Source organism: Anguilla anguilla, chromosome 10 (assembly GCF_013347855.1).
Source record: "Anguilla anguilla isolate fAngAng1 chromosome 10, fAngAng1.pri, whole genome shotgun sequence".
Lineage (NCBI taxonomy): Eukaryota > Metazoa > Chordata > Actinopteri > Anguilliformes > Anguillidae > Anguilla > Anguilla anguilla.
The window spans coordinates 7,670,416-7,694,880 of record NC_049210.1 but is presented as its reverse complement, the minus strand read 5'-3'; the positions used below and the strand labels follow the sequence as shown (position 1 = coordinate 7,694,880).

Sequence of the window (24,465 nt, the reverse complement as noted above, 5' to 3'; positions counted from 1 at the left end):
ATAATTTGGCTAGTTTTCCTTTGAGATACCACTGCACACAGGGTGAATCGATGTAGCGTAACTGAGTGCTTTAACTTTGCTCAGGGGATCCCCCTGGCCCCATTCATTTCCTTGCTACTTCTCTGCAACTCTTCCACCAATGACTGGGTTTCACTGAAGGAGTTGATTGAACGGATGTAGAGGGCTTGGAGGAGTACAACCCAACCTCACTAACTGAGGTCTCACTTGTGATGAAGTGTTCTGCTCATCCCACATCACCGTCTGTTTTCTAGCCAAAAGCACACAAAGCTGCACCACGCCCAGTGCCATACTTTAACCCTGCGTTTAATTACGACGGAAACAATTCGTGAAAGTGCAGTGAAAGACAATTATCAATATATTGTTGCTTTTTTACAGATTTCTGTATGCACTGAAACTTCCAGAATTTGAAGTGGATTGAAATGAACCGTTCTTCTGTAGTTTGCTCGAGGTTATGGTTCTGTCTGTCTCAGTTGTACTGAAAACATTGCTCGAGCCTAAATAGACAATAAGTGTTGATTATTTCGCTGTTATCAGGGCAGGTAGGCCACGAGACACAGAAGTAAGCCATTATTTTTCCCAAATGGAAAACCGCATGAAATAAAGCAAAAACAGAGATTCATATTGAATTGCTCTTTAATGACTGGTGCACTGCTAACCTAACATCACCTTTTTCACCTTTGCATTCTAATATGAAATTACATTCAAATAAAAACCAGCAAATATACACACAGAGTAACATTTAAATAATGGAATCTATAATAATAATAATAATAATAATAATAATTACAACAGTAAGGAGGTCTTGTTGTGTACACACAGATCTCATTTTGAAAGAAGACATGACAGGAATGTATAGTGCCTTTCATTGTTGGGTTCATCTGCATCCACAAGCTACAAAGACGTTTTTCATTTTTCATTCTGTTTTTCTTAATCACATAATAGACATAAGTGGCATTGCTAGCTGTTAGTTTGGGCTTCCTTCACCATCGCTTTTTTTAAATAGACTTTTTCCTTATTGTTTAATGAAATCAAATATTCCCTGATGTTCAGCATCAAATGATTCGATGTAGAAGAACAGAAGTGAAAAATAAGACATGTTGATCTGCATCAACAGAGAAAGCACTTAACAAAGTGTGCTATTTACATCTGTGCACACTTCACACGGTGACAATCAAAAATAATATCGGTGGAAAAGATGAAGCTCGCACGACGAGGCTTTCTTATCATGACAGTTTGCGATAATTATGTGGTTACTATACACATACGTGGGAATTTGCTTAATGAATATGCGCATGATGATGTTTGGCCGTGGACCACTGTCACCAGAAAAACATACAGGTGTGTATCGAAACAGCGTTTGAATCTTTTTGTCACAAAAACAAGTACCAGTTAATAATTGAACAAATTAAAAAAATTGGTAAGTGGAGAGTTCGGAGCATGAGGTGTGTTTATATATGTAGCGATACAGAGGTGAGGTTAAGATAACGGTCAGTGTTCTGGCTGTGTAGGGGGGTAAATATGCTGTGTGTGTGTGCGTGTGTGTGTGTGTGTGCGTGTGCGTGTGTGTGTGTGCGTGTGTGCGTGTGTGTGTGCGTGTGTGTGCGTGTGTGTGACTGGGTAAATACGTTGCTGTGACCGTGCATCTCCGTTAGGCCTCCACTTTCTCCACTTTCTCCTTTTGCTTCTTGCTCTTCTTCAGGAAAGAGGGGGCCTTGAACTTCTTCTTCTTTTTGGAGGGGGACTTGGCGGGAGAGCCTTCGGGTGTGAGGCCGGGCTTGGCGGGCGGGGCGTCTGGGGGCGGGGCGGTGGGCGGGGCAGGCGTCGTGTCAGCAGTGGAGAGAGCCTTCATCCCTTTCTCTAGCTCCTCCTCCTGCTGCTTCAGGTCCTCCTCCTTCCCATTTTGCACCACGGTCTTGGTGATATCCGTGGTCTCGGTGGCGTTGGTCTCATCTGGCAATGAAGGGGGACAGAAATGGCAAGACAGGCGATGGCAACGGGGGGAAAAGAAACAAAAACAGACACACACAGGACAGTAAAACAAACTCACAAAAACTTAAACTGTACAATATCAGTAACAGGTGTTGCATCGTAATACACAACATGCTGCTTTCATTAATGAGTGTATCATGACATCTGACAGGTTCTCAGTACTTACTAGTGAGACAAGATCTCAGTATCAGAGGACATTCCTAACAGACAGCTCAGAGAGACACAGACAAAGACAGACAGACAGACAGACAGAAAGAAAGAAAGACAGACAGAGGGAGAGAGATACACAGTTGTGGAGACAGATGGAGACCACAACACAGTGCTGAGATGCAACACTTAACAACAACAAACAAACAAACAAACAGACAATCACGAAACAGACACCCCATGTTACACGGACATTCTGCTGGTCTGGATCCGAGAGTCAGGAAGGACTGCACTCATAGTAAAATATATTTTCTGACATTAATCTTTAAGGGCTGATATGTATGTATTTGTGATTATATTGAGTCTCATATAGATAATAATCAGAGTGTTGCATAACATCAGTGAACTGTCCACTGCTGTACGTAGCTATACGCGATTGATTGATTGATTGATTGGTTGAACTGACACAAGAATTGAGAGTGCACAAGTCACCCCAAAGAAACAGAAATATTGTAGCTCGCCGGGTGAGGGGGGGGGGGCATTTATGCATTTATGCTGCACTCCTGTGAGGGAAGTGTGAAAACTGAAATGCACTTTGGCAAGTCGCTTCGGCTAACGGGGCCCGCTGAATGACTAGATTGCGAACGGTGAACTGAGAGTAACAGGGGCTGCCGTTGAGTAGCCAGAACAGGAATGGAGGAGACACACGGAGGCGGGAGGGTCATGCCGGTTTTTTGGCGCATCTGTGGGGCACATGCACGTGCACGCGGGTTGCTAGCCTGGTGTCTCACCTGTGGGAGGGGGGTTAGTGGGGGAGGGGCTCTTAGTGGGGGAGGTGGCAGGGGGAGTCCCCTTCTCATTGACCAGCTCCTCCCCACCTGACACAAAGACAGAGGCGAAACTGAGGGAGAGTGTGGGATTCTGGGATGGGTTTGTGTAGGTGAAGGAGGCTTTTGGAGGGCAGGTGGAGACTGAGGGGGGTGGGGGGGGATGCAGGGCTGTGATAAGCAGCATGTGAGGAGTAGTTAGTGTTAGTGAGTTATGAGTTGGCAAGAGGGAATTCAGTATGAGGGGTGATTGATGTTGAGTTTGTGAGAGGTGAATCACTATGGGCAAGCAATGACTTAGTGCGAGATTAATCAGGATAAAGCGAGTAATATGACTTGAATCTGTGGGACATGAATCCCTCTGAGAGAGTAAGTTACAGAGAGGTTAGATAGTAGTGGTGAGTGATAATTAATCAGTGAGAGATGAATCAGTGTGAGTTATAAACCAGTGAGAGATTAATCAGTCTGCTTGATTTATGAATCAGTGACAGATGAATCAGCCTGAGTGAGTTATGGATCAGTGAGCAATGAATCAGTGTGAGTGGGCCATGAATCAGTTAGATAATACATTTGAGTGAGTTATGAATCAGTGAGAGATGAATAAGTGTGAGCGGGTTATGAATCAGTGAGATAATAAATTTGAGTGAGTTATCAGTGAGAGATGACTCAATCTGAGTGAGTTATGAATCAGTGAGAGATGAGGAGGTGTGTTCAGCAGCGTGTGCTGACGTGCAGTTTCAGGTGTACCATCATCCAGGCCCAGTTTCTGTTTCCTCTGCACCTCCTGCCGGTACTCCTCCAGCTCCTTGTCTGTCAGCTGGTTGAAGGGGTTGGGGGGCTCTGGAGAGGGAGGAATTTTTTGGGGGCCACCCTCCGGGCCATTTTGTCCAGGTGCCAGTTCATTCTCAGGCGACTGGGATAACAGCCAAACACAGAAATATCATATAATTATTTATCAGTTATTATAAAAGTCATTATAAAAAACAAATTCGTATTTTGATATAAAATTAATAAGATAAATTTTTTTAGATCAGGGTAACTTCCAACATTGCCCTTGTATCCATGAAACATGTTATGCATGCATTTCCAAAGGCTGAATATGCACACACACACAGATGTGATTACTATAATTATGTGGGCCATTGCAGTATGACATTATAATTTGAGAGCACTGTCCTGAGTGTCCAAACTGAGAGAGTGAAGCAGCATTTTCTGTGGGCTGTTGTATGTTGGCTGCATAGCAGGTTTCCTCGCCCTGTGTTACTGTGTTGAACACATGTGTAGCAGTGCTGTGCAGGTGTGTAAGCAGGTTGTGTAGCAGTAATGTGTAGTTGAATGTATGTCCAGGCGGGTTGTGTGCATGGTTTTGTAGCCGTCTTTCCTTGGGTCGTACCGGTGGAGTCTTATCAGAGATCACACTGGCCAGCAGCTGAGACTGGGGCCCTGCGGTCTTCATGTCCTGACGGTTCTGTTCACGGATCTGAAAGAGAGAGAGGGGGAGAGGGGGAGAGAGAGAGAGGAAGAGAGGGAGAGATACGTTCAATACATAGACTGTATAAAAGGCCGTTTTGAAGTTTTGAAGTCAATAGCTGTTTTGAAGTTCATTGAGCACCTGCAACACGTGTCTCTATTAGCCTGAAGCCCCCGAAATGACAGAAGTTCAGAGTTCTGTACTGTACTGTCCTCATGAATATTATGGAACGCATCAATGCTACGGGAAGTCACAGAAAAAGGGCACAATAACAACGGTAAGGGAACTGGGCTTGTAACTCAGGTTTGCAGGTTCAATTCCCTGCTGGGGCACTGCCGTTGTACCCTTGAGTACCTTGAGCTGCATAAATTGTCTGTATGTTCAGCTGGAATCTGTGAGTACCTCTGGATAACAGTGCCCCTTGAAGGCCTGAATGAAATGTAAAGGTAAAGGCTTCGCCTGTACGATATTCTGTACCTTATTTCGTGTCTCCAGCACCTCTTGGGGGTTGGTAAAGAGTGGGACGAACTGGTTGGAGTTCTCGATCTTAATGGCCGTGCCACTCCCCTGTGTGACCTCCTCAGTCTTCAGCCACTGAAAGACAGACAGGGAGGAAGAGGAGGTGCTCAGCAGCTTTTAAACCACAAAGTGTTTTGCATTGTGTTAAATGAACAGCCCTTGATTTTCTGTAGTTTCATTTTAAGTATGACAGTGCTCTTAGCATGCCTTGCATTGGGCATAGAAAAAATGTCATAGCACAATTCAGCCACCAGAGGGCAGACGTGGCATTGCAGTAACAAGCATGAACTGGTGTTTCCCCTGCATTGCAGAGGGACTGAGAGGAAAAAGAGGGAGGGGCTGGGAGGGCCAGATAGAGAGAAGGCCCCTCCCCTCTGAGATGACTTAATGTAATGTCTACACCCAGCATTTGAGGCAGTGCATGCTATTCTTCAGCCTATACTGCCTTTTCCTTCTGTCATTCCCCGATATGCCCCGGATACTTCACCACACACAGCCTCAGTGATGTCATTTATCTAGCCAAGCCGTCCAATCAAAAGCTTCAGTAAGATGTTTCCATGCACCTGTTTAACCCAGTGCCAGGCTCTGTCCCAACAGTTTTCATTTAAATAAAAATGACAGTAACCGGGTTTGATGTAAATCAGCCTGGTGACTCAACCCTAAGGAAATTGCAAAAAAAAAAACAAAAAAAAAACAATGCAGCAAAATGATTAATAATGACTAAAAAAATTACCATATTACAAAATAACTTGGAATCAGTGGGAAGAATCTAGCCCTCAATTTTCCTCTATTAAATAATGAAATATTTGCTTCAAAATGTGAACGTGCCCATTGTGGTGTCTCTATCAGTAATTGCACCCTATAGGGACAAGATTGTAAACCCACATTAGTCCGCCTGCAGTGCTCAGTGAGCCAGGCCTGATCAAATTAAGGTGAACATGAAAGGAGAGATAGAGTACGCTGATGTCATGGCTAATTCTTTTAGCTGCGTCAGCCAATCAGAATGGAGACTGGCTAGCCCACCCCCCCGCCCCCCCCCACCGTGGTGCGCTGGTGTCCGGGGCTGGCCTGGTCCTGGCTGACTCTCAGGTAGGTGTTGGGGGTGTTGAGCCAGCGCGTCTTCTCCTGCTGCTGCTTCTGGGCGTGCGGGGGGTTCCGCGGGAGGGGCCTGACCCCGCCCCCTTCCTCGTTGAAGTTGAAGGCGGTGACGGTGGCGGGGACCTCCACCTCCCTCCGGGTCCGCGCTCGTTCCAGCAGCACCGGGAAGCGGTAGGCGTAGCCCGTGCGGTACCCCTGATTGGTGGTGGGGGGGGGGGGGGTGAGGGAGGGGAGGGAGTAGACCATACACATTTTAACACTTCACATGCCAATACAAATCCCACAGACCACTGGGCCAACAGTGACCCCACACACGTTAACACTTTACACTCAGGTACAAATCCCACAGATCACTGCCCAATCAGCCAGCAATCAGCATCAGTGCCCAACCGGCCAGTACACCTGGGGCAGGCAGTGCTCCCCAAAGTACTTTAACCCTTTATTCACCAGTACAGATTCTTACAGGTAACTGTCAGTCACTTATCGCCAGTGTAATTCTTCTTTCGTACGAGTCAGCGTTTTTTTTTTAGTTAGAGAATTCTGCTGATCTACCAGAAGCGTTTCAGATTTTCGCCTGTATCTAAAAACTTCAAGTATTTCAAATATTTCATATTGGGCCCTGCTCTGGTTAACATACTGTGTTTATATCTGCACCCATGGTTAGCTTTCCTGCTCTGGTCACTACCACACACACACACACACACAGAAACCAGCGGTGGCAGAAGGGCACAGCTCTGCTTAGCCTGTTTCTGCAGAGGATGATTAGGCTGCCCGACCGGGAGTTTGGCCAAGACATCAAAGCATCACCTCCAGCTTCTGCACTGAGGCGTGAGAGGTCTCTGCTGGCTGAAAATTAACACGTCCCCACGCAGAAACGTCTGTCGGCGTCCCGACAGGCCCCACACCAGACAGAGCAGCAATAACATCGTCACAGTGCTGCTGTGCGCTACACACAGCCACGCCTCAGAAAGATATACCGTATTTAATTATAAGAGCCCCAGACTCTTTATAGAAGAGACTGGGTGTCTTATACTATATATTATTTTATACACTTTATAGACTTGCTTTTATTGCTTTTGCCTATCTATTTCTTATTACAATCTGTTATTTCATTTCTATTGCTTCTTCGTGCTCTGTTCATCTTATATATTGTCCTTATGTTAATATCCCCAGTCTTTCTTAAATTCCTCTTGTCATTATTTTAATTTCTTGCATTATTTTTGGGTCGTGACGCACTTTGTGCTCTACTGCTGGAAATGAGATAGACAAATACAACATTATTATTATTATTATTATTATTATTGTTCATGCTTTGCACGCTTCAAAATATGGGACTGACATTTCATCTGACTTTTAAAACTTTCCATTTTAAAACTTTTTCCATTTTTACCCTGGTATTTACTTAACAGCTGCATTGTTGCCAAGGAAGTATCTGACAACCTGTTCAGTGTCAAAGGAGTACAAATGTCTTCCTGGCTCGCCTCATTGGATGCTGTATTCTCCTGCCAAACGTCCCCATCTCCACAGATTCCTTCTCTTAGCTAGTTTAGCCCATACAGGAAGTGAAGTTACCCATAAGACCGCTGCATGCAGAAATGTCTCCCTTGTGTGCACACAGTAATATTCAAATTAGGCGATATTAAAATTCACCCACTGAAAGAACAGCTTAATTGTCTCTTGCGTGTCATGTTGTCTGCAAACACAGAAGTTTAAATGGAGTATAAGCAATTAATGCTGTTTTTCAGAAGGCTTAGTGAAAGTAAAAAATAACCATACATATGCTGAGTAGCAAATTAGATTTTAAGTTTCAAGTGTCAAACGGCTGCAGAGTATAAGACTCGGTCACAGGCACGCCAAGCTGCCGTGATATTGGTGAAAGCTTAACCTGATGTCGGTTTTTTCAAATTAGTATTTTAGGTTTAGTGTATGTTCTTGCTTGGCCCAGACAAGTTGTGTGTGCGGAGAAGGACAGTTGACATATCTACGCAAATTTCAGATGCCCTGTAGAAACATTTAAGCTGCGCAAGTTACACTGAATAAGAATTGTTTTCGGAAAGTTTTCTGAACTGCTAAGCGCAAAAGTAAGCCCGCTTTAGTGCTCTGTCCGACAGCTGTATGGTCTCACCAGGTTGTCCATGGTCCTCATGAGCGCCTCGAACTCGTGCTCCCCGAGACGGCTCTTGTGCAGCGGGCCGAAGGTGGACCCGGCCCAGCCTACGGTTCCGGTCGGGTTGGGTCTCTGAGTGCTGCGATCCAGCATGATCAGGTTCTGCTCCCCACCGGCACAGCACAGCGCTGACACCTGTTGGCACCAGAAGGAATTGCAGCCTCAGACCTCATGATCAGTTTTCCATGAAACACCCAATATTAATATTGCAGGGTCCATTGACTCTAATTCCAGAATAGGAAATCAATTCATGAACTGAAGGTTTTCCCTTTCTAAATTAATGCCCTGATTTTCAATTCACTTCCGGAACTGAAATGCAATTGACCCAATACTGATTAATACCTAGCAACCTCTCCGGTCAAATAATTTTCCAAAATCACCCACACAAAAGCCCACGCAGGCATAGGAACACACACACACACACATACATGCAAACATACAGTTACATTCACTCACACACACACACACACACACACACACTCTCACATACACACACCTACATGCACATATACTCACACACACAAACACACACACAAATCTACATGCATACACACACACACACACACACACATTGTTCATTACTAGCAGGATCTGTTCTCAGCTCACCTGTATCTGACAGGCAGCCTGGATGTGATAGACAGTGTAGAAGGCCTCTTCCACAGACTCCCCCAGAGCCACAATCCCATGATTCCTCAGCACCAGCACCTGTGCGCACAAATCCCATATTTTACAAACCCCACAGATTACACATCCTGCATCACTAATTACACATCACACACATCACTGATCACACATCATAGATCACTGATTGCGAATCGCTAATTACACATCACTTCTTACACATCACAGATTACGTATCACACATCACTGATTGTACATCACAAATCACTGATTATATATCATAGATTACAGACTACCAATCAATCTCCCTCTCCCCCCTCCCTGCTCCATCCCTCTCTTCCACCCTCCTTACCCTCCCTCACCTTGCAGGTGGGCCCTAGACTCTTCTGAAGCTCCACCCGGTCTTCCTCCTCCTCCATCAGCCCGTTGTAGTCGTAGTAGGCCACGTCGCCCACCAGCAGGGCCTCGTGGGATAGCGGCAGTATGCCACACTTCATGGCAGACACCTGTGTGGATTGTCAGCCTTTAGCATGGAAACTCCCTCTCGCACAGTAAAAACGTCTCCTTACGAGATGCACTGCTTTTTCATCAGTGACAACCGTGCGTTAGTAATGACTGGAAGGTGGATGTGTGGCCATTTCTCTTGTGTGTACATTTGTGATGCTGTCACTTGCTTACTGATCATGGTTTACTGCTTTCTTGGCTGCATATTTACTGACAGCCTGCACTAGCTGCTCTACTGGTTTATCAGTTCTGTCAGTTGGCAGTGTGGCAGTGGCAGTGCTCTGTTTTTGCATCTGTCAGAGCTGACTGTGTCAGTGTTCTGTCGGTATTGATTGTGCCAGTGCTTGGCCACTGTTCCATCAGTGCTGACTGTGTCATTGTTCCATCAGTGCGGAATGTGTCAGTGTTCCACCTGTGCAAAATGTGTCAGTGTTCCATCAGTTCGGAATGTGTCAGTGTTCCATCAGTACGGAATGTTTCAGTGTTCCATAAGTGTTGAATGTGTCAGTGTTCCATCAGAATAGAATGTGTCAGTGCTGACACTGTCAGTGTTCCATCAGTGTTGAATGTGTCAGTGTTCCATCAGTGCAGAATGTGTCAGTGCTGACGCTGTCAGTGTCCGTTCAGCAGCGTACCGCGGCGGTGGCCGGCGTGTGCATGTGCAGCAGGCAGCGGACGTCCGGCCGGGCGGAGTAGATGGCGGAGTGCAGACTGAAGGAGGCCACGTCCACGCCCAGGGTGGTGCTGCCCCTCTCCACCACCTCCCCCAGCACATTCACCTTCACCTGGGGGGGCAACAGCACTCACATCAGCCATGGGGGGGGGGAAACGTGGCAAGACAGTCCTCGTGTCATCTTACTGGTGGAGGAGCTCCACCAATCAGCATCCAGCACTGTGTCAAGCCTGGACTTGAACACCCTGAGGGTCCCTGCCTCTACTGCACAACCTGACCAGCTGTTCCACACATCGATCACACTCTGCGGGAATAATTACTTCCTGATGTCAGCCAGCGATAGCAGAATCAGCATAAGATGATCATAAAGTCACCTCACAAGAGGAGCTCAACCAATCATGAAGTAACATGGTGACAACCGAGTGCCAGTGGAGATAAATGGATATTTTCTACCTTTATTTACAAAATGTTCTATGCAGGATTTTTCAACGAATTAAAATTTTAAATGTCACTCGAATTAACTGAACTGAAAATAGAATTGACCTCAGCTCGGGTGTGAATATGTTTTTTTTTTGTATTATTATTATTATTATTATCATCATCACTATTATCATTATACTTATCATTCATTTCATAATGTGTGCCCCTCCCTTGCCTGTCTGTTTGAGAGAGGGCGTACTACCACAGTCATCCTCAGAGAAACACAGAGTCAGCAGGCTGCTTCCTCTCGTTTTCTCCTCTACAAACTGCCAGCTAAGCTGTCGCAGCTCCTTGGAACAGCCCCTGGGTGCTGACCGCAGGCACTCCGTCCACCACAGGGGTCGCTGTTGAGCCCAGAGAGGACGAGTTCATCGACTGACAGCAGAGCAAGCGTACCGAGCGGACAGGTTTTCCATGGAGCACAGAGTGAATGAGAGTGATGTCAGAGAGCTTGGCCCAATCCCAAACGGAGCCCTCTGGACTCACGGATCAAAGACTCACAGACTGAAATGGCTCATTTCTGGGGACAGGTGAGTCCACGAGTGAACAAGGGCTTGAGGGGTACAAAGGGTGAAACGGAACAGAGGGTGAAACAAGGGCTTGAGGGTGGGTATATAAAGGGTGAGACAGAACAAGAGAAACTGGACAATAGGAAAAGAGACGCAGCCTTACACACTTAATTTATGCGAGAGGCAAGTCATCCACCACCTGAACCAGATACGTAGAAACTGAAATTGGCAGGGGGTGTGCTGACAAGTGTTTCTGAGAATTTTTTAAGAGAACAGCCTTAAAATAAGTGAATTCTAATGACTTTTGGAAGGAAAATGACATGAGAGGGTGGGGAGAATGAGAAAGGATGTGCAAAATGTCATAAAATTACAGTCTTATTCATATTGGGCATATCTGTCAGGGGCAATATTGGTTGATGGAGCAGTCATGGCAAAGTTGCTGAAAATCATGGAAAACTGAAAAAAGAGGCAAAAATCATGGACCAAGTGTTTTAAAAAACATTACGTTATTAAATTAGCCGATATGTTAAATGCATGCAGCTGGTAGCTAGCCTGCTTTAACATGGAGTTTGGCAAATATTTCAGCTCAGGCTGTGTTTTTGGGAAACTGAAAAATATTAAACTCACCAGACTGGAGGCTGTGGCCTCGCTGTAGGCCAGTCCGTCCGGCAGAACCAGGAAGTGCTCCTGCTCCTTACTCACACGCAACTGAGGACAAAGAGACAGATGGACAGAGACATGGAGCCATACAGATCCGTACAGAGAGAGATAAAGAGATGGAGAGAGAGAGAGAGAGAGAGAGAGAAAGAGAGAGTGAGACATAATGAGAATAAGAGATCTTATTTCACAGCATCAAAAAAGTATTAATTCACTCACATCCAAACCAGTGATGCACATCCAGCACAGAATAACAAGGTAGTTAAAGGTAGCACTGTCCACAGTTCACAAAAACAGCTCCAAAATAACTAGGAGCTTACTTTAAAATATACCACAGCATGATCAATCACGCTGGGCCTAAATCAGGATTACTACAACCCAGAAGGACAAGACCCAGCATGGGGCGAAATGAATCATGTTGCCGTGTATTTTAAAATAGGTTCTTGTTTATTTGGGAGCTACTAATCTGGTGTGTGGACAGTTTTGCATGGAAACAGGGCCAGTATTGAATGAGACCTGGTCCAGCCCAGTTACTGTTGCATGGAAACGGGCCCGGTTTTAATTGAGACCTGGTCCAATTACTGTTGAATGGAAACAGGTCCAGTTTTGAATGAGACCTGGTCCAGTTACTGTTGTGTGGAAACAGAGCCAGTTTTAAATGAGACCCGGTCCGGTTACTGTTGTGTGGAAACAGGACCAGTTTTGAATGAGACCTGGTCCAGTCCAGTTACTGTTGCATGGAAACGGGCCCGGTTTTAAATGAGACCTGGGCCGTTTACTGTTGTGTGGAAAAAGGCCCAGTTTTGAATGAGACCTGGAGGCCCAGTTCTACGTGGGCCAGGTGGGGGCACTCACGGTGAGCAGGGTGCGGTTGATCTGAGCCCAGCCGTACAGGTCCAGCAGCCGGTAGGCGCTAGCCAGCTTGCAGCGCATCAGCCTCTCCCCCTTCACCATGGAGCCCGGCTCCCAGCCGTGCAGGTCGTTTATGGGGGTCACCATGGTGACGGCTGGAGACAGGCGGGAGGGGCGGAGAGAGGTTCACAGTCTGTCTATGACATCACAGTGCGCAGCTCTGCGGGTTTGAGTCGAGTGCCGCTGCTTTGATCAGTGGGTCGCTATGTATGAACGCTACCCGTAGGTACCGAAGCCCAGCGCGTTCTGTGCAGGAGTGGGAGTTGTAGGAGTTGGGGCATCAGAGTCAGCCTGGCTGATTGTGTGCTATCAGCTGGAGGCAAGGTGCCGGTGTTTGAGTTAAGAGCACAAAGGGGGGGAGGGATGGCAGTGCGAACGCAAGGGGCTGCGTGTGTAGGTGTGTTTGTGTGTGGGTGGGTTCATGAGAGTGAGCCTGTGAAAGGCAGAGGAGAGAGTGTGTGTGTGTGTGTGTTTGATGTGTATGTATGGTATGTGTGTGTGTGTGTATGATGTGTGTGTGTGTGTGTGTGTGTGTGTGTGTATGTGTGTGTTTGATGTGTGTGTATGGTATGTGTGAGCTTGTGTGTGTGTATGGTATCCGTGTGTGTGTGAGAGTGTGTGTGTGTATGATATGTGTGCGTGTGTGTGTGTGTGTGTGTGTGTGTATGATGTGTTTGTGTGTGTATATATGTGTGTGTATGATGTGTGTGATGTGTGTGTGTGTGTGTGTGTGTATGATGTGTGTGTGTGTGTGTGTATGGTGTGTGTGTGTGTGTGTGTGTATGATGTGTGTGTGTGTGTGTATGGTGTGTGTGTGTGTGTGTGTGTGTGTGTATGGTGTGTGTGTGTGTGTGTGTGTGTGTGTGTGTGTGTATGATGTGTGTGTGTGTATGATGTGTGTGTGTGTGTGTGTGTGTGTGTGTATGGTGTGTGTGTGTGTGTGTGTATGGTGTGTGTGTGTGTGTGTGTATGATGTGTGTGTGTGTGTGTGTGTGTGTGTGTGTGTGCGTGTGTGTATGATGTGTGTGTGTGTGTGTGTATGGTGTGTGTGTGTGTGTGTGTGTGTGTATGCTGACTGGTACCCACTGGAGGGGGAGACGGGCAGCGCTGCAGGAGAGCCGTGAGAGGCCATGAAGTCGGCGATCTGCCGCAGGGCCCACAGGCTGGACGAGCTGCTGCCCTTCTTCATCTGGTCCTGGATCAGCACGTCCAGCTCCTCCCGAAAGGACTGAGCCCAGAGAGAGAGAGAGAGAGAGGGGGGTAGAGTGAGAGAGGGAGAGAGAGAGGGAGAGAGGGGGGTAGAGAGAGAGAGGTAGAGGTAGAGACAGGGAGAGAGAGGTAGAGGTAGAGGAAGAGGGAGGGGGAGAGGGAGAGAAGTAGAGAGAGAGGGAGAGGGAGAGAGAGAAAAGGTAAGAGAGAGGGGGAGAGGGAAAAGGAGAGAGAGAGGGTGAGAGACAGAGAGAGGGAAGGAAAGGGAGGAAAAGACAGAGAGAATAAGAGAGAGAGAGACGGTGAGAGAGAGGCAGTGCACACACACAGGCACACACACCTCCCACACACTCACAATCGGAGGATGAGTGGGATCCTTGGTTTTTCACCTCTGATCATTTATAACTCCAATCTCCCAGCTTCCAGATCAGCGCCTCCTCCTGCTCCTGCTGCATGCTACTCCCACAGAATGGGTCCCAAAAATGCAGCGGTTTTAATGGAATTAGAGCCATCCTATCCTCTCTCCCTCTTTCTTTTGCACTTTACATCTCTTTCTCTCCGCTCTCTCTCTCTCACCCTCTCTTTTTACCCTCTCTTATTAAATTTTTTTCTGTTGTAATTTCAAGCGCTTTATTGGCATTACATGCACTGTGTTTCCGCAGCAAATGTTACAATAACAAACAAAAAAATCAACTGCACAACCTGTTAACTAATATAAATGCACTACCCAAAGCGTCACGTTATACACATCACATTCACAACATAAAACCACAACAACATACACATACTGATGTATGCCATATGATATACCATACATGTATGTTGATAACGATTAACTGCAGATACTGACAGTTATATATCTTCTGTGGCAATGACAAGTTGCCTCTCTCTCACTCCCCCCCCCCACTCTCTCTCTCTCTCTCTCTCTGTCTCTCTCTCTCTCTCCTCCCACTCTCCACTTCTCTCCGCGCTGTAGTGCCGGCTGTAGCTACAGCTCCGCAGCTGTCGAGTGGTGATTCAGAGCAGATTAAATCTGCGCACTGGAGATAATCACATCTCTGGGAGCGTAATGAGGGGGGGAAGGGTAGGAGGATAGGATAGAGGGAGGGACGGGGAAAGGATGGAACAGAGGGATGACGGGACCCAGAAAGGGGGCGTGGCAGAGGGCGCACGGGATGACCCTGGTGAAAAAACATGCCTACCGCCACTTCCGCTGAAAGGAGACAATTAACCAGACGAGTGTGGGCACGAGCTGGCACTACCTCTCACCCTCTCTCTCCCTCTCTCTCCCTCTCCCTCTCTCCCGCTCTCTTACTCTGTCTCTCTCTCACTCCCTCTCACGTACGCATACACACATGTACAGGAATGGGCAGTGTATTTAGCTTTGCTGTTGGCAACCTGTATTATGTAATATTAAATTTATTGAATGCCATGCCAATACATATTTCAAATATGTGTTTCTGAAACACCACACGTCCTTACACAAACACACACATACACACACACACACACACACACACAAATACACACACACACACACATACTCCCACACACACATACATTTACACTCCCACACGTACACACACACACACACACACACACACACAGGCGCACACATATACACACACGCACACACACATACACACACATACTCCCACACACATGCACACTCCCACACACACGCACACACACACATGCACACTCCCACACACACACACACACACACACATGCACACACATACTCACACGCACACACACGCACACACACACATGCACACTCCCACACACACACACACACACACACACATGCACACACATACTCACACGCACACACACACACACACACACACACACACACACACACAGGCGCACACATATACACACACGCACACACACATACACACACATACTCCCACACACACATGCACACTCCCACACACACGCACACACACACATGCACACTCCCACACACACACGTACACACACACACGCACGCACACCCACACACGCACACACACATACACACACACACACACACTCCCACACACACACACACACACACACACACACACACACACACACACACACACAGGCGCTCGCTCCCCTGCTCGTCCTGTCACTCACCGGGCTCTGCAGGATGCTGGAGACACGCTTTTTGTGCGCTGCCATGGTGATGGGCGTGGACTGGTCGTCGGGGTGCTGGGGGGACTGCAGGCTTTGGGGAGCCCCACTGCTTCCGTCGCTGGGGCTTCGCTGCATGGGGGTCCCCTTAGGGGTGGGAGAAGTGCTCATCTTCTTTATTTACACTGAGGAAGAGGAGAAGGAGGAACTGGAGGAGGGGAGGAGAGGAGAGAGAGAGGATGCATAGATCAATACAAATGACTGTATTTTTATTCTCACAGGAAGTAGCTTAAAAGACAAGCCACTCATTCACTTATAAGGGTGGGGATGTTCATAAAAGGCCAATAAGGGCTTGTTGCAGGACACCCAATACTGAATAAATCTTATTACACAACAGTGTATAAGCATTTTGACAGTGTCAGTCAAAATGCTTATACAAACAACGTCAGTCTCTGTTGCTGTGCTAATACTGTTTCAGTATACCATGCTCTAATTTCATTGGCTGAATATGTGTTTCTCCAGTATTGTTTTTTTAATGATGGTGTTTCATAAGATCTTTTTCGTTTGTTTGACAACAGATATCTGCTTGCCTTACAGCACTTTCACGGCAGAAGCCACAGTCAGCCCTCCCTGATCTCCATATCTCCATATTTTCCTTCCAAAGCCACAGGGTGGTGAGTAACAGTCCATTTGTGACAGTGCCGACCAGAGCAGGGTCTCGATAACGGTTAATTCTTTCCACCAATGAAGATCAGCAGGGTAACTTTGTCGTAAGACCGATCCTAAACAGTACTAATTAGAGGGAACTGTCCAGTGATTGTTACTAGTTTATTAGAACGTTCCTTCTCATTGACCCATCGTTGACTTTTAATATTCTATTTACTAAATGTCTTCCAGTGTGTTTCGCAATTATTACGTAAACTGATATTGCAATACTTTCATTAAATCGAAGCTGACTGATTGCTGGTATCATTGGGGAGATGTGTCTTTGTATGGCTTTGCTCTTTATGTGAGAGTATCCAGCATGTACAGTAGTGCTTAAAACCTGCATAATTTGTTGGTGAGAACACATGGTGCTGACTCATCCCATGTACTGTATCAACCCCCCTGTGTAGCCAGGGGTTTGATTCCTAGCTATGGAACTATGTATGCCACTGTCTGCACCATCTCCATCTGTAACCCTCACTTTCCTCTGCCTCAAATAAAGTGGAAAATCACATAAAAGCAGGAGTAGTGTTCACAGTGGCAGTAATACTAATATCATAACACAATGATATAAAGGTTTAAACCAGAAAAAACTGTGTGTCTGTTTGTGTGTCTGTGTGTGCGTGTGTGTGTGTGTGTGTCTGTTTGTGTGTGTAGGTGTGTGCTTGTGTGCTTGTGTATGTGTGAGTGTGTGTGTGTGTGTGTAGTTGTCCTAAGGTGAAATATGTACTATAAATTCCCCTATAATTGCACACTTGGGTAGTTGCAGTTTATTATAATTGAAAAAAAAATAACGGTTTGCCTGTTTGTCATATGAAGACCCACGTGCTATAAACTCCCTGCAGTTGGCCACTCCATTATTGCGTACTTCGCTTAATTGCGAAGCTGCCCTTTTAATCCCGCTGTTTGCGCTCCTACTAAGCCACACAGCAGTCACAAGCATATGCAGTCATCAAGAGCTGTCGCCAGTAATAAAGTCTTACAGTGTATATTCACAGTCTGCCGCCTCAAAATACTGATATCAATTAAAGGAACGTATGAGCTCCTTTGATGGTTATTGCCGGGGCTTCATCTTGCAGAAGTCATTCTCGTTATAAACCCCTCACTCGCGAACACACACAGCCACACAAGTGTGCAAACTCCCACCCTGCATACTGTTCAGCCATGCTGTGTGTTTGTCCTCCAAAACCAAACACACAGACACCAGGTAAAACTTCCACATACTGATTACATTACAGGAGTTTTTGCATATGCTTTTATCTAGAGACTTGCATTTGTTACATAGTACCTCCTTGTTTTAAGTAATTCAGATTAATTTCCTTGTGCAAAGTTACAACGGCAACATCCTACCTTGGGAAACAAACCCGCAACCTTTAGACACAAGCCCATTTCCCTAACTGTTATACTACACTGTCAAATTACTTGGTAACACTATCGAAGGTGATGTTACAAAAGCAGTTGTAATAGTTCAGTAGTGATGGCAACAGTGTTGGGGTTGACACAACAAATTCAACAAATGCAGGAAATAAAATTAACTTCAATTCACTAATTGAAAAATGCCCATAATGCTGTCAGAATGTCTTTTTCCAATTAATTAAACAATTGAATTTCCATTAATTTCCTGAACTGACTGAGCTGGCTGACCTGAAGAGGGATGGAACCCAACACCGGAGGGCAGAACTAGATATCCACTGTACCTAAAAATGATCAAAAATACCCCTGTCAGGGTAGAGAGTAACTGGTGAACCAGTGCCAGTGTGTACTCTATACTCTGTGCTTGTGGTGCGGCTCCTCTCCCCTGAAACTCGACCGTGTTCATCTGCAGGCAGCAGATAAAGACTTGCGAGCCACACCCTCTGTCCTCCGCTACCACCGTCTAACTGCCACAGACGCACACGGGCAGGATTAGTCATGAGGGGCAGGGGCCAGGACAAGACGCTAAAAATACTGAGCGCATAATACAGTTCTGGAGATGAATTACTGTCTCCTGCAGGCCCACCCCATTCATTTTCTTCATCTCTTCATTGAACACATGCTGGCAACTGACTGTGCCTTGGTTAGAACACAAATACTTTACTCTGAAATACAGTCCTTTATGCATGTACACACACACCCACACGCACACTCACACACTATCAAAGAAACACACACACACACACACACACATATGTAAACATAACACATAAACACATGCACATACAATAACAAATGTGTATAGCCCTACACACACACACACACACACACATACATATATGTAAACATAACATATAAACACATGCACATACAATAACAAATGTGTATAGCCCTACACACACACACACACACACATTCATACATGCCTAAACACGCGTACACACACACACACACACGCGCACAGACATTTATCAGACAGGCAGGACCCAACCAGTGCCCCAGAAGAATAGGTCTATTTTACAGCGTGTCTGTTACTGCTTTGTGTGGGTAAGGTAAGATGGAGTGCTTTTGGGATTGCAGCTGCTCCACAGACTGTAGACCCTCTCTCCAGGGAGGGTGGTAATGACTGGGGCGTATCCAGCCTAACTCCCCCTCACACCCCTCCAGCTGCCCCCCCCCCCCCCCCACCCCCCCTTACGTTAGTCTAGCCTCATCACCTGCGTCCCAAACTCAAGCTGGGGCGTACTGTCCTCCCCAACAAAACCCCCCCATGCTCCAGAGACCTCACATTATAATTCTGCTTCACGTAGTCCAGGTATGTCAAACTCCAGTCCTGGAGACCCACAGCCTCTGCACCATTTTATGGTTTCTCATCAATCAGCTGCCAATGTCGCACCTCAGAAACAAGAGGTGTTTGCCTGAGGGCTTCAGCCTTAGTTCAATTTATCACTTAAATGCTGAAAACACGGCGAAAACCAGCAGAGGCCGCGGCCTTCCAGGACAAGAGACTCAGTTCCCCTGATGTAGACCTTGAAATGCTGCTGCTACTTGCCCCAGAGAGGGGTAACCGACAGCCCCGCCAGACCATAAAAGCCCCGGTTACGCATCCGAGCACATTTACTGCGCCTATCGATCCGCCGCGTCGGCTGCAGCCTCCGAGGGGCGTGTCGAGCGATCGCGGGACGGACGGATGGACGCACGGATGCCGGGAACGCGCGATCTTGCCGGTAATCCCTCAGCAATTCGCTCCTGCGCTTCTCCGCGAAACGACGTCACGTGCGATTTCTCCGGCCAGCCCGTAGCTGTCCTACCGCCGAGCCCAGGCCCATCCGTACGGCGGTCTACCCGTACGGGGCGTGCGGGACACGATCGATGCACGAAACATTCGCTTCTCTGTGTCAGCTTCATTAAGGGTGGGTGAGACTAACAGACGGGGATGTCGAGAAAGTCAAAGCAATCGATTGCCACAGTATCTGCTCAACCGTAACTGTATGAGGTATGGAAGGTGTCGTGCAAACCTCAGGTACCACACTATTTTGGGAAAATTTGATTAATTATATGACAGAATATTAAATTTTGTGAATAGGGAATACTACTATATTATATATGCATACATCCATGTACACATACACACACACACACACACACACACACTTACAAATACCTCAAAACAATACCAAATTTGGTGCTAGATTATTATGACCATCTAAAGAAAGGTGCTCGCTTGTGCCTTCTACGAGAGGAGCATCAGAGACTCCGTACTGGCGGCGTAATGGACTGTAATCCCGTAATACTGTTCCAGAGTCCCAGGGGAAGGCTGACCAGTATCCTATTGCATTCATTCATATTGATTATTATTCACATGAATATATGTGTGAGGGAACCTGTGTAAGTCACTTACTGGGATAAGGCCGAACACAAGCTTGTCACAAACCTGGCAGCCTATCAAATAAATAAAAATGACAATTAAATGTATTACTAATCATCGCAATGGGGATGAGCTAGACTCAAACAGCCGTGATTTTAAAAAGCTGATTAATACTTTTATTAACCGTATTTGCGCGTAAAACATTATGTATAAAAGACTGAACATTTACGCCGCTGAATAATCCTTAGAGAGCGAGCAAGGGCTGCACTGCCATGGTGATTTAGTAGCCTAGCTGTGAGCTCCTGGAGATGGCTCACATTCAGCCCTCCGTTCTGTTCCCGGCAGCATTAATCAGGCTCCTTCTGCACAGACGGCAGCTTTCTCCCGCTCCCGCCCGTTTCCATCCTCCTTTGCTATCGATGCGATCGTCCGTAACGACACGGTGCGGTTACGTAACGTGGATATGCATGGAATGCGTGCGTTAAGCGGAATACCCGAATGGGTTTGAATGCCGGGCAGTCTTCTAGTCACACAGCTGACCGACGTGAGTTAAACAGGAGAGGGTTCCAGTCCCAGACATCAGTGTCTCCGTTGTCTCTCCCTGCCGATCCCTCAGTCCCATTAATGATTGATTTTCTGCCAGAACTTTTTGGCTAATGGTTTCCGGTGACTACTGGCTCATTATGTTTCAAACCCGCAACTCTGCATTTCCTGGTTCCCCCTCTCCACTGATTTAACATTCCATGTAGTAACTTGTGACCTATCTGAGCTTTGGCACATTTCTTTTTAGCAGAGAACTAAGCTGAATACTATTAAAATTGTCTTCTAATAACATTGCATTTAAAAAGTACAAATTGCAACAGTTCAGACTCTCTCCCTCTGGTATTGTCCCATCAACATTCAGGGCATTGCATGTTTCCTGATAAGTTCCTTCCTGCTCAACCCAACATTTAGAATCCACTATAAGTAGCTTTCTTATTTGCAAGTCCTTTTACACCAGATTGCCATCTTGTGATTCTTCTTCCTCCTACTGCTCGCAGTAATGATCTAATGTCATGCTACCACAGACACGTGAATGCTAAATGTCATAGACTCGTACAACATAATCAAACATGATAGTCATAATTAGGAATGAAACATGGCTGTAGCATAGTGCTACAGTAAGCATGTCCTCTAAGTCAGTCAATCTAATTTGATATGATGTGAGACTTAAAAAAGGAATTCAAAGATTAGAATGAAGCAAAGCAAATTACACCAGTTATACCATACAATACAACAAAGAAGATAGGGCACTGCTGGCCTAGCAAACAAGAAACTAATAACCTGACATGAACTTACAAAAAAAGTATCTGATATATGCTTCAATGGACTGTGCATACAGACATAAGAACATGCCTTAATGTGATTCCTTGCTATTATCTACAGAGGAAGGCAGCATATGTGATTTTCTCAGGGTGGTGAAAAAACCCCTCCCTTCAACAGATTATAGAATGGAATGAAGGATAAAGAGCCTCACAAAAATGCCCAAATGCGAGCCAAAGATGTATTAAATGCTTGTTCATAGAAAGACTAGAAAATCTGCTAACCTAAATGAAACAGAAATGATTCACACAGATGCACACAATCATGGTACTGTCAGTTATCAACACCTCAGGTTGTCAGGGACAGTCAATCAAGATAGCATAGGAGATAGTTTTCCCCTTATCAAGCACTGCCGTGAATGAGATTATGGTTAAGTTCATGTTGGTCTGGACTGTACAATGAGTTTCTAACAGTATCACAGGCAAGGCTAAGCAAATTGACCAGTACACGCACCTTCTCTATATCCAAATATGGCTTATGTGTCAGGAGACAGTAAATTTTCCATATTACCATAAATTACAATGTGTCAAAACATCTGAACAGGAGGGGCAGAACGAAATCTTTAATACCCGAAGTCTTTTAGAACACGATGATATAATAAAAGAAATAGCAATAACAGTATGCTACTGTGGTCACTTGGACTAGTACTAGTGTTTGGTGGCAGTAGTGGTAATAGCAGTTGTAACAATTTGTCATGAAGTCGAATCCGACAACACAAAAAGCTCGATTAAGATCATCTGTAGAAAGGCGAAACTGAGATCGAAGTAGTCGGGTGCTAAAGTACCCTAATTGATATTATGAGTGTAAGTAGTCATATACGGTGGTCTCGTTTGGTTTGTACTGTTTCTCTTTCCCCACGAAGGCAAGCCTCCCTCGCGCTCCCACCCCTTGGCCTCCCAATGGCTGCCTAGCAACCACGCGAGCGCCGCTGCAGCATCAGCACCCACTGGGCGGCCGAGCCTCGGGTCTCGAGAATGCCCGGGGTTTTGAATTATGGCCATCCGCAACACGCCGCTGGATGAAAGGCGGGGTCTGTTGTTACTCGTGGGTTATTGTTGTAGGCTATATCGCACACGTACAGCCAACTTAGCTAGTTGAAGCAAATTTCAATTTCCTAATGCATAAATATTTATCCGCAAGGTATAATAGGCATTTAAACCACTCTAATGCTTTATTTATTGATAGGCTACATTAATTCTGCGGTCAAAATTTGATCCAAACAATGAATCCTCTGCCTTCGATTCTCTAGCCAGCGGAGCGCGAGAAGCATAAACGCTTCCAATACCACGCAAACTGATGTGCTGTGTAAATATTCAGGCGGCTCTAAAACGTTCTAAACGTTGAAATATCCAGAATGGTTGTAAAACTAAAAGAATACACACAAATAACAAAACGGGCCTATTTAACGGACACATGCTAAATATCCATATAGACAGGCCTGCAGCCTCATCAATAAAGCAAACAATGTAGCCACAAAACACCCATTAGCTATTTAATTCTGTGACAGTTAAATTGTAGAGAATACAACGCAAGTGGACACACAACCTTCACTTGTCTTCACATATTTTATTTATATCAATGAAAGAATGACGGATATTTTAAACGAATTATTCACCACATAGCAGCCCTCACCGCGCCTTACATTCAGCGCGTGGAGGCATGTGTCCCTTGTCGCCCGAGCAGCTCACTCCCTACCTCTCGCGCATCGCTACCATTACCAACAACGGGAACAGATCTGTAGCCGCGGATGTCCGCGACAGCATCCGAGAAAAACACCACAGCATTTTCAGCCGTCCATTTTACGTTTTCCCCCCTAAGTGAACACATGCCCGTGACTTTATGCAAAGATAGAATAGAACCTGTGTAAAATCAATTTATGTAGGATAACGCAATGCAATATTGAAATACACAGGCGTATATTATGTAAACGTAAACAAAGCCGACGCGTGCAAAGTGCACGAACCACCTCAGGTATGACCAAGCGCTGTCATCCGACGACTGCACGAGAGCTTACCTTACAGCATTCTCCGCGCTTCGTCCTTAGTGGCGGCTAACGCTTAGCCGAAAAATAAACAGTGACACTAAGCTTGCGTAGATATTGTATTTCTCGTGAATTACCTCCTCTTTTTTGAAATGTATATTTCCCTTTCGCCTTCTAAATGTCTAGTGACCGCCCGCAGTCTCTCTACCCGCTATTTTTCATCGCAGTCTGAACCAGCCCATCGCCACGCCTGCCAACATCGTGACCTCAGTGGATTTTCACACAATTAACAGGCTGCATGCAGATCCCCAAAATTTGCCTCTCGTACCATACGAATAAATTATTACAATTTATGAACTCCGATTGTACGCAACTACTATAGATTAGGGTGTCACCTGCTTCCAATAGGCTACAGTACAATCTAGTGTAGCACTATAGTATTGTTTTACAGATGTCTTACATCAGTCCGTTCTTTTCATCGCAGAACCTGGCAGATGTGGCCGAGCTATGTGGTGCTGCTACCATCTGGTGTTAGCCTCTGATATTACACAAAGAAGTGATATTAAGAACCATTTAATATTTGGATATTAGTTCCTGTATTCATTACTATAACATTCGATTTTAAATCAGTGTTAATCTTATTAGTAAATACGCAAAACAAACATTGCTGACGTTTATTACAAAGAGCAGTTGACAGAATCAAACGTGAAT

At 45.9% G+C, this 24,465-nt stretch overlaps 1 protein-coding gene across 3 annotated transcripts; it reads right to left on the bottom strand.

The window, feature by feature from the left end:
• Positions 1-636: 636 nt before the first annotated feature.
• add2 (adducin 2 (beta)) lies at positions 637-24,237 on the bottom strand. 3 transcript variants are annotated; one of them, XM_035379062.1, is made up of 15 exons: positions 24,215-24,237; positions 15,929-16,133; positions 13,682-13,823; positions 12,539-12,690; positions 11,654-11,734; positions 10,000-10,149; positions 9,223-9,366; positions 8,846-8,944; positions 8,198-8,374; positions 6,016-6,267; positions 4,933-5,049; positions 4,378-4,464; positions 3,732-3,897; positions 2,949-3,035; positions 637-1,971 (listed from the first exon to the last, which is right to left on the bottom strand). In XM_035379062.1, exons 2-15 carry the CDS (start codon positions 16,094-16,096, stop codon positions 1,670-1,672), a joined length of 2,124 nt encoding a protein of 707 aa, XP_035234953.1. In that variant the 5' UTR covers positions 16,097-16,133; positions 24,215-24,237; the 3' UTR covers positions 637-1,669. The 3 variants fall into 3 exon arrangements, with proteins under 3 accessions (XP_035234953.1, XP_035234952.1, XP_035234954.1); XM_035379061.1 differs by lacking the exon at positions 24,215-24,237 and adding an exon at positions 23,788-24,204; XM_035379063.1 differs by lacking the exons at positions 2,949-3,035; positions 24,215-24,237 and adding an exon at positions 23,788-24,203.
• Between the last annotated feature and the right edge of the window lie 228 nt (positions 24,238-24,465).

Coding starts and splice junctions, on each gene's coding strand:
- add2 (XM_035379062.1), bottom strand. CDS start 16,096: ATGAGCACTTCTCCCACCCCTAAGGGGACCCCCATGCAGCGAAGCCCC. Junction 8,375..8,845: donor AGGCTGCCTGTCAGATACAG/GTGAGCTGAGAA, acceptor TGGTGCCAACAG/GTGTCAGCGCTGTGCTGTGC. Junction 6,268..8,197: donor TGAGGACCATGGACAACCTG/GTGAGACCATAC, acceptor ACCACCAATCAG/GGGTACCGCACGGGCTACGC.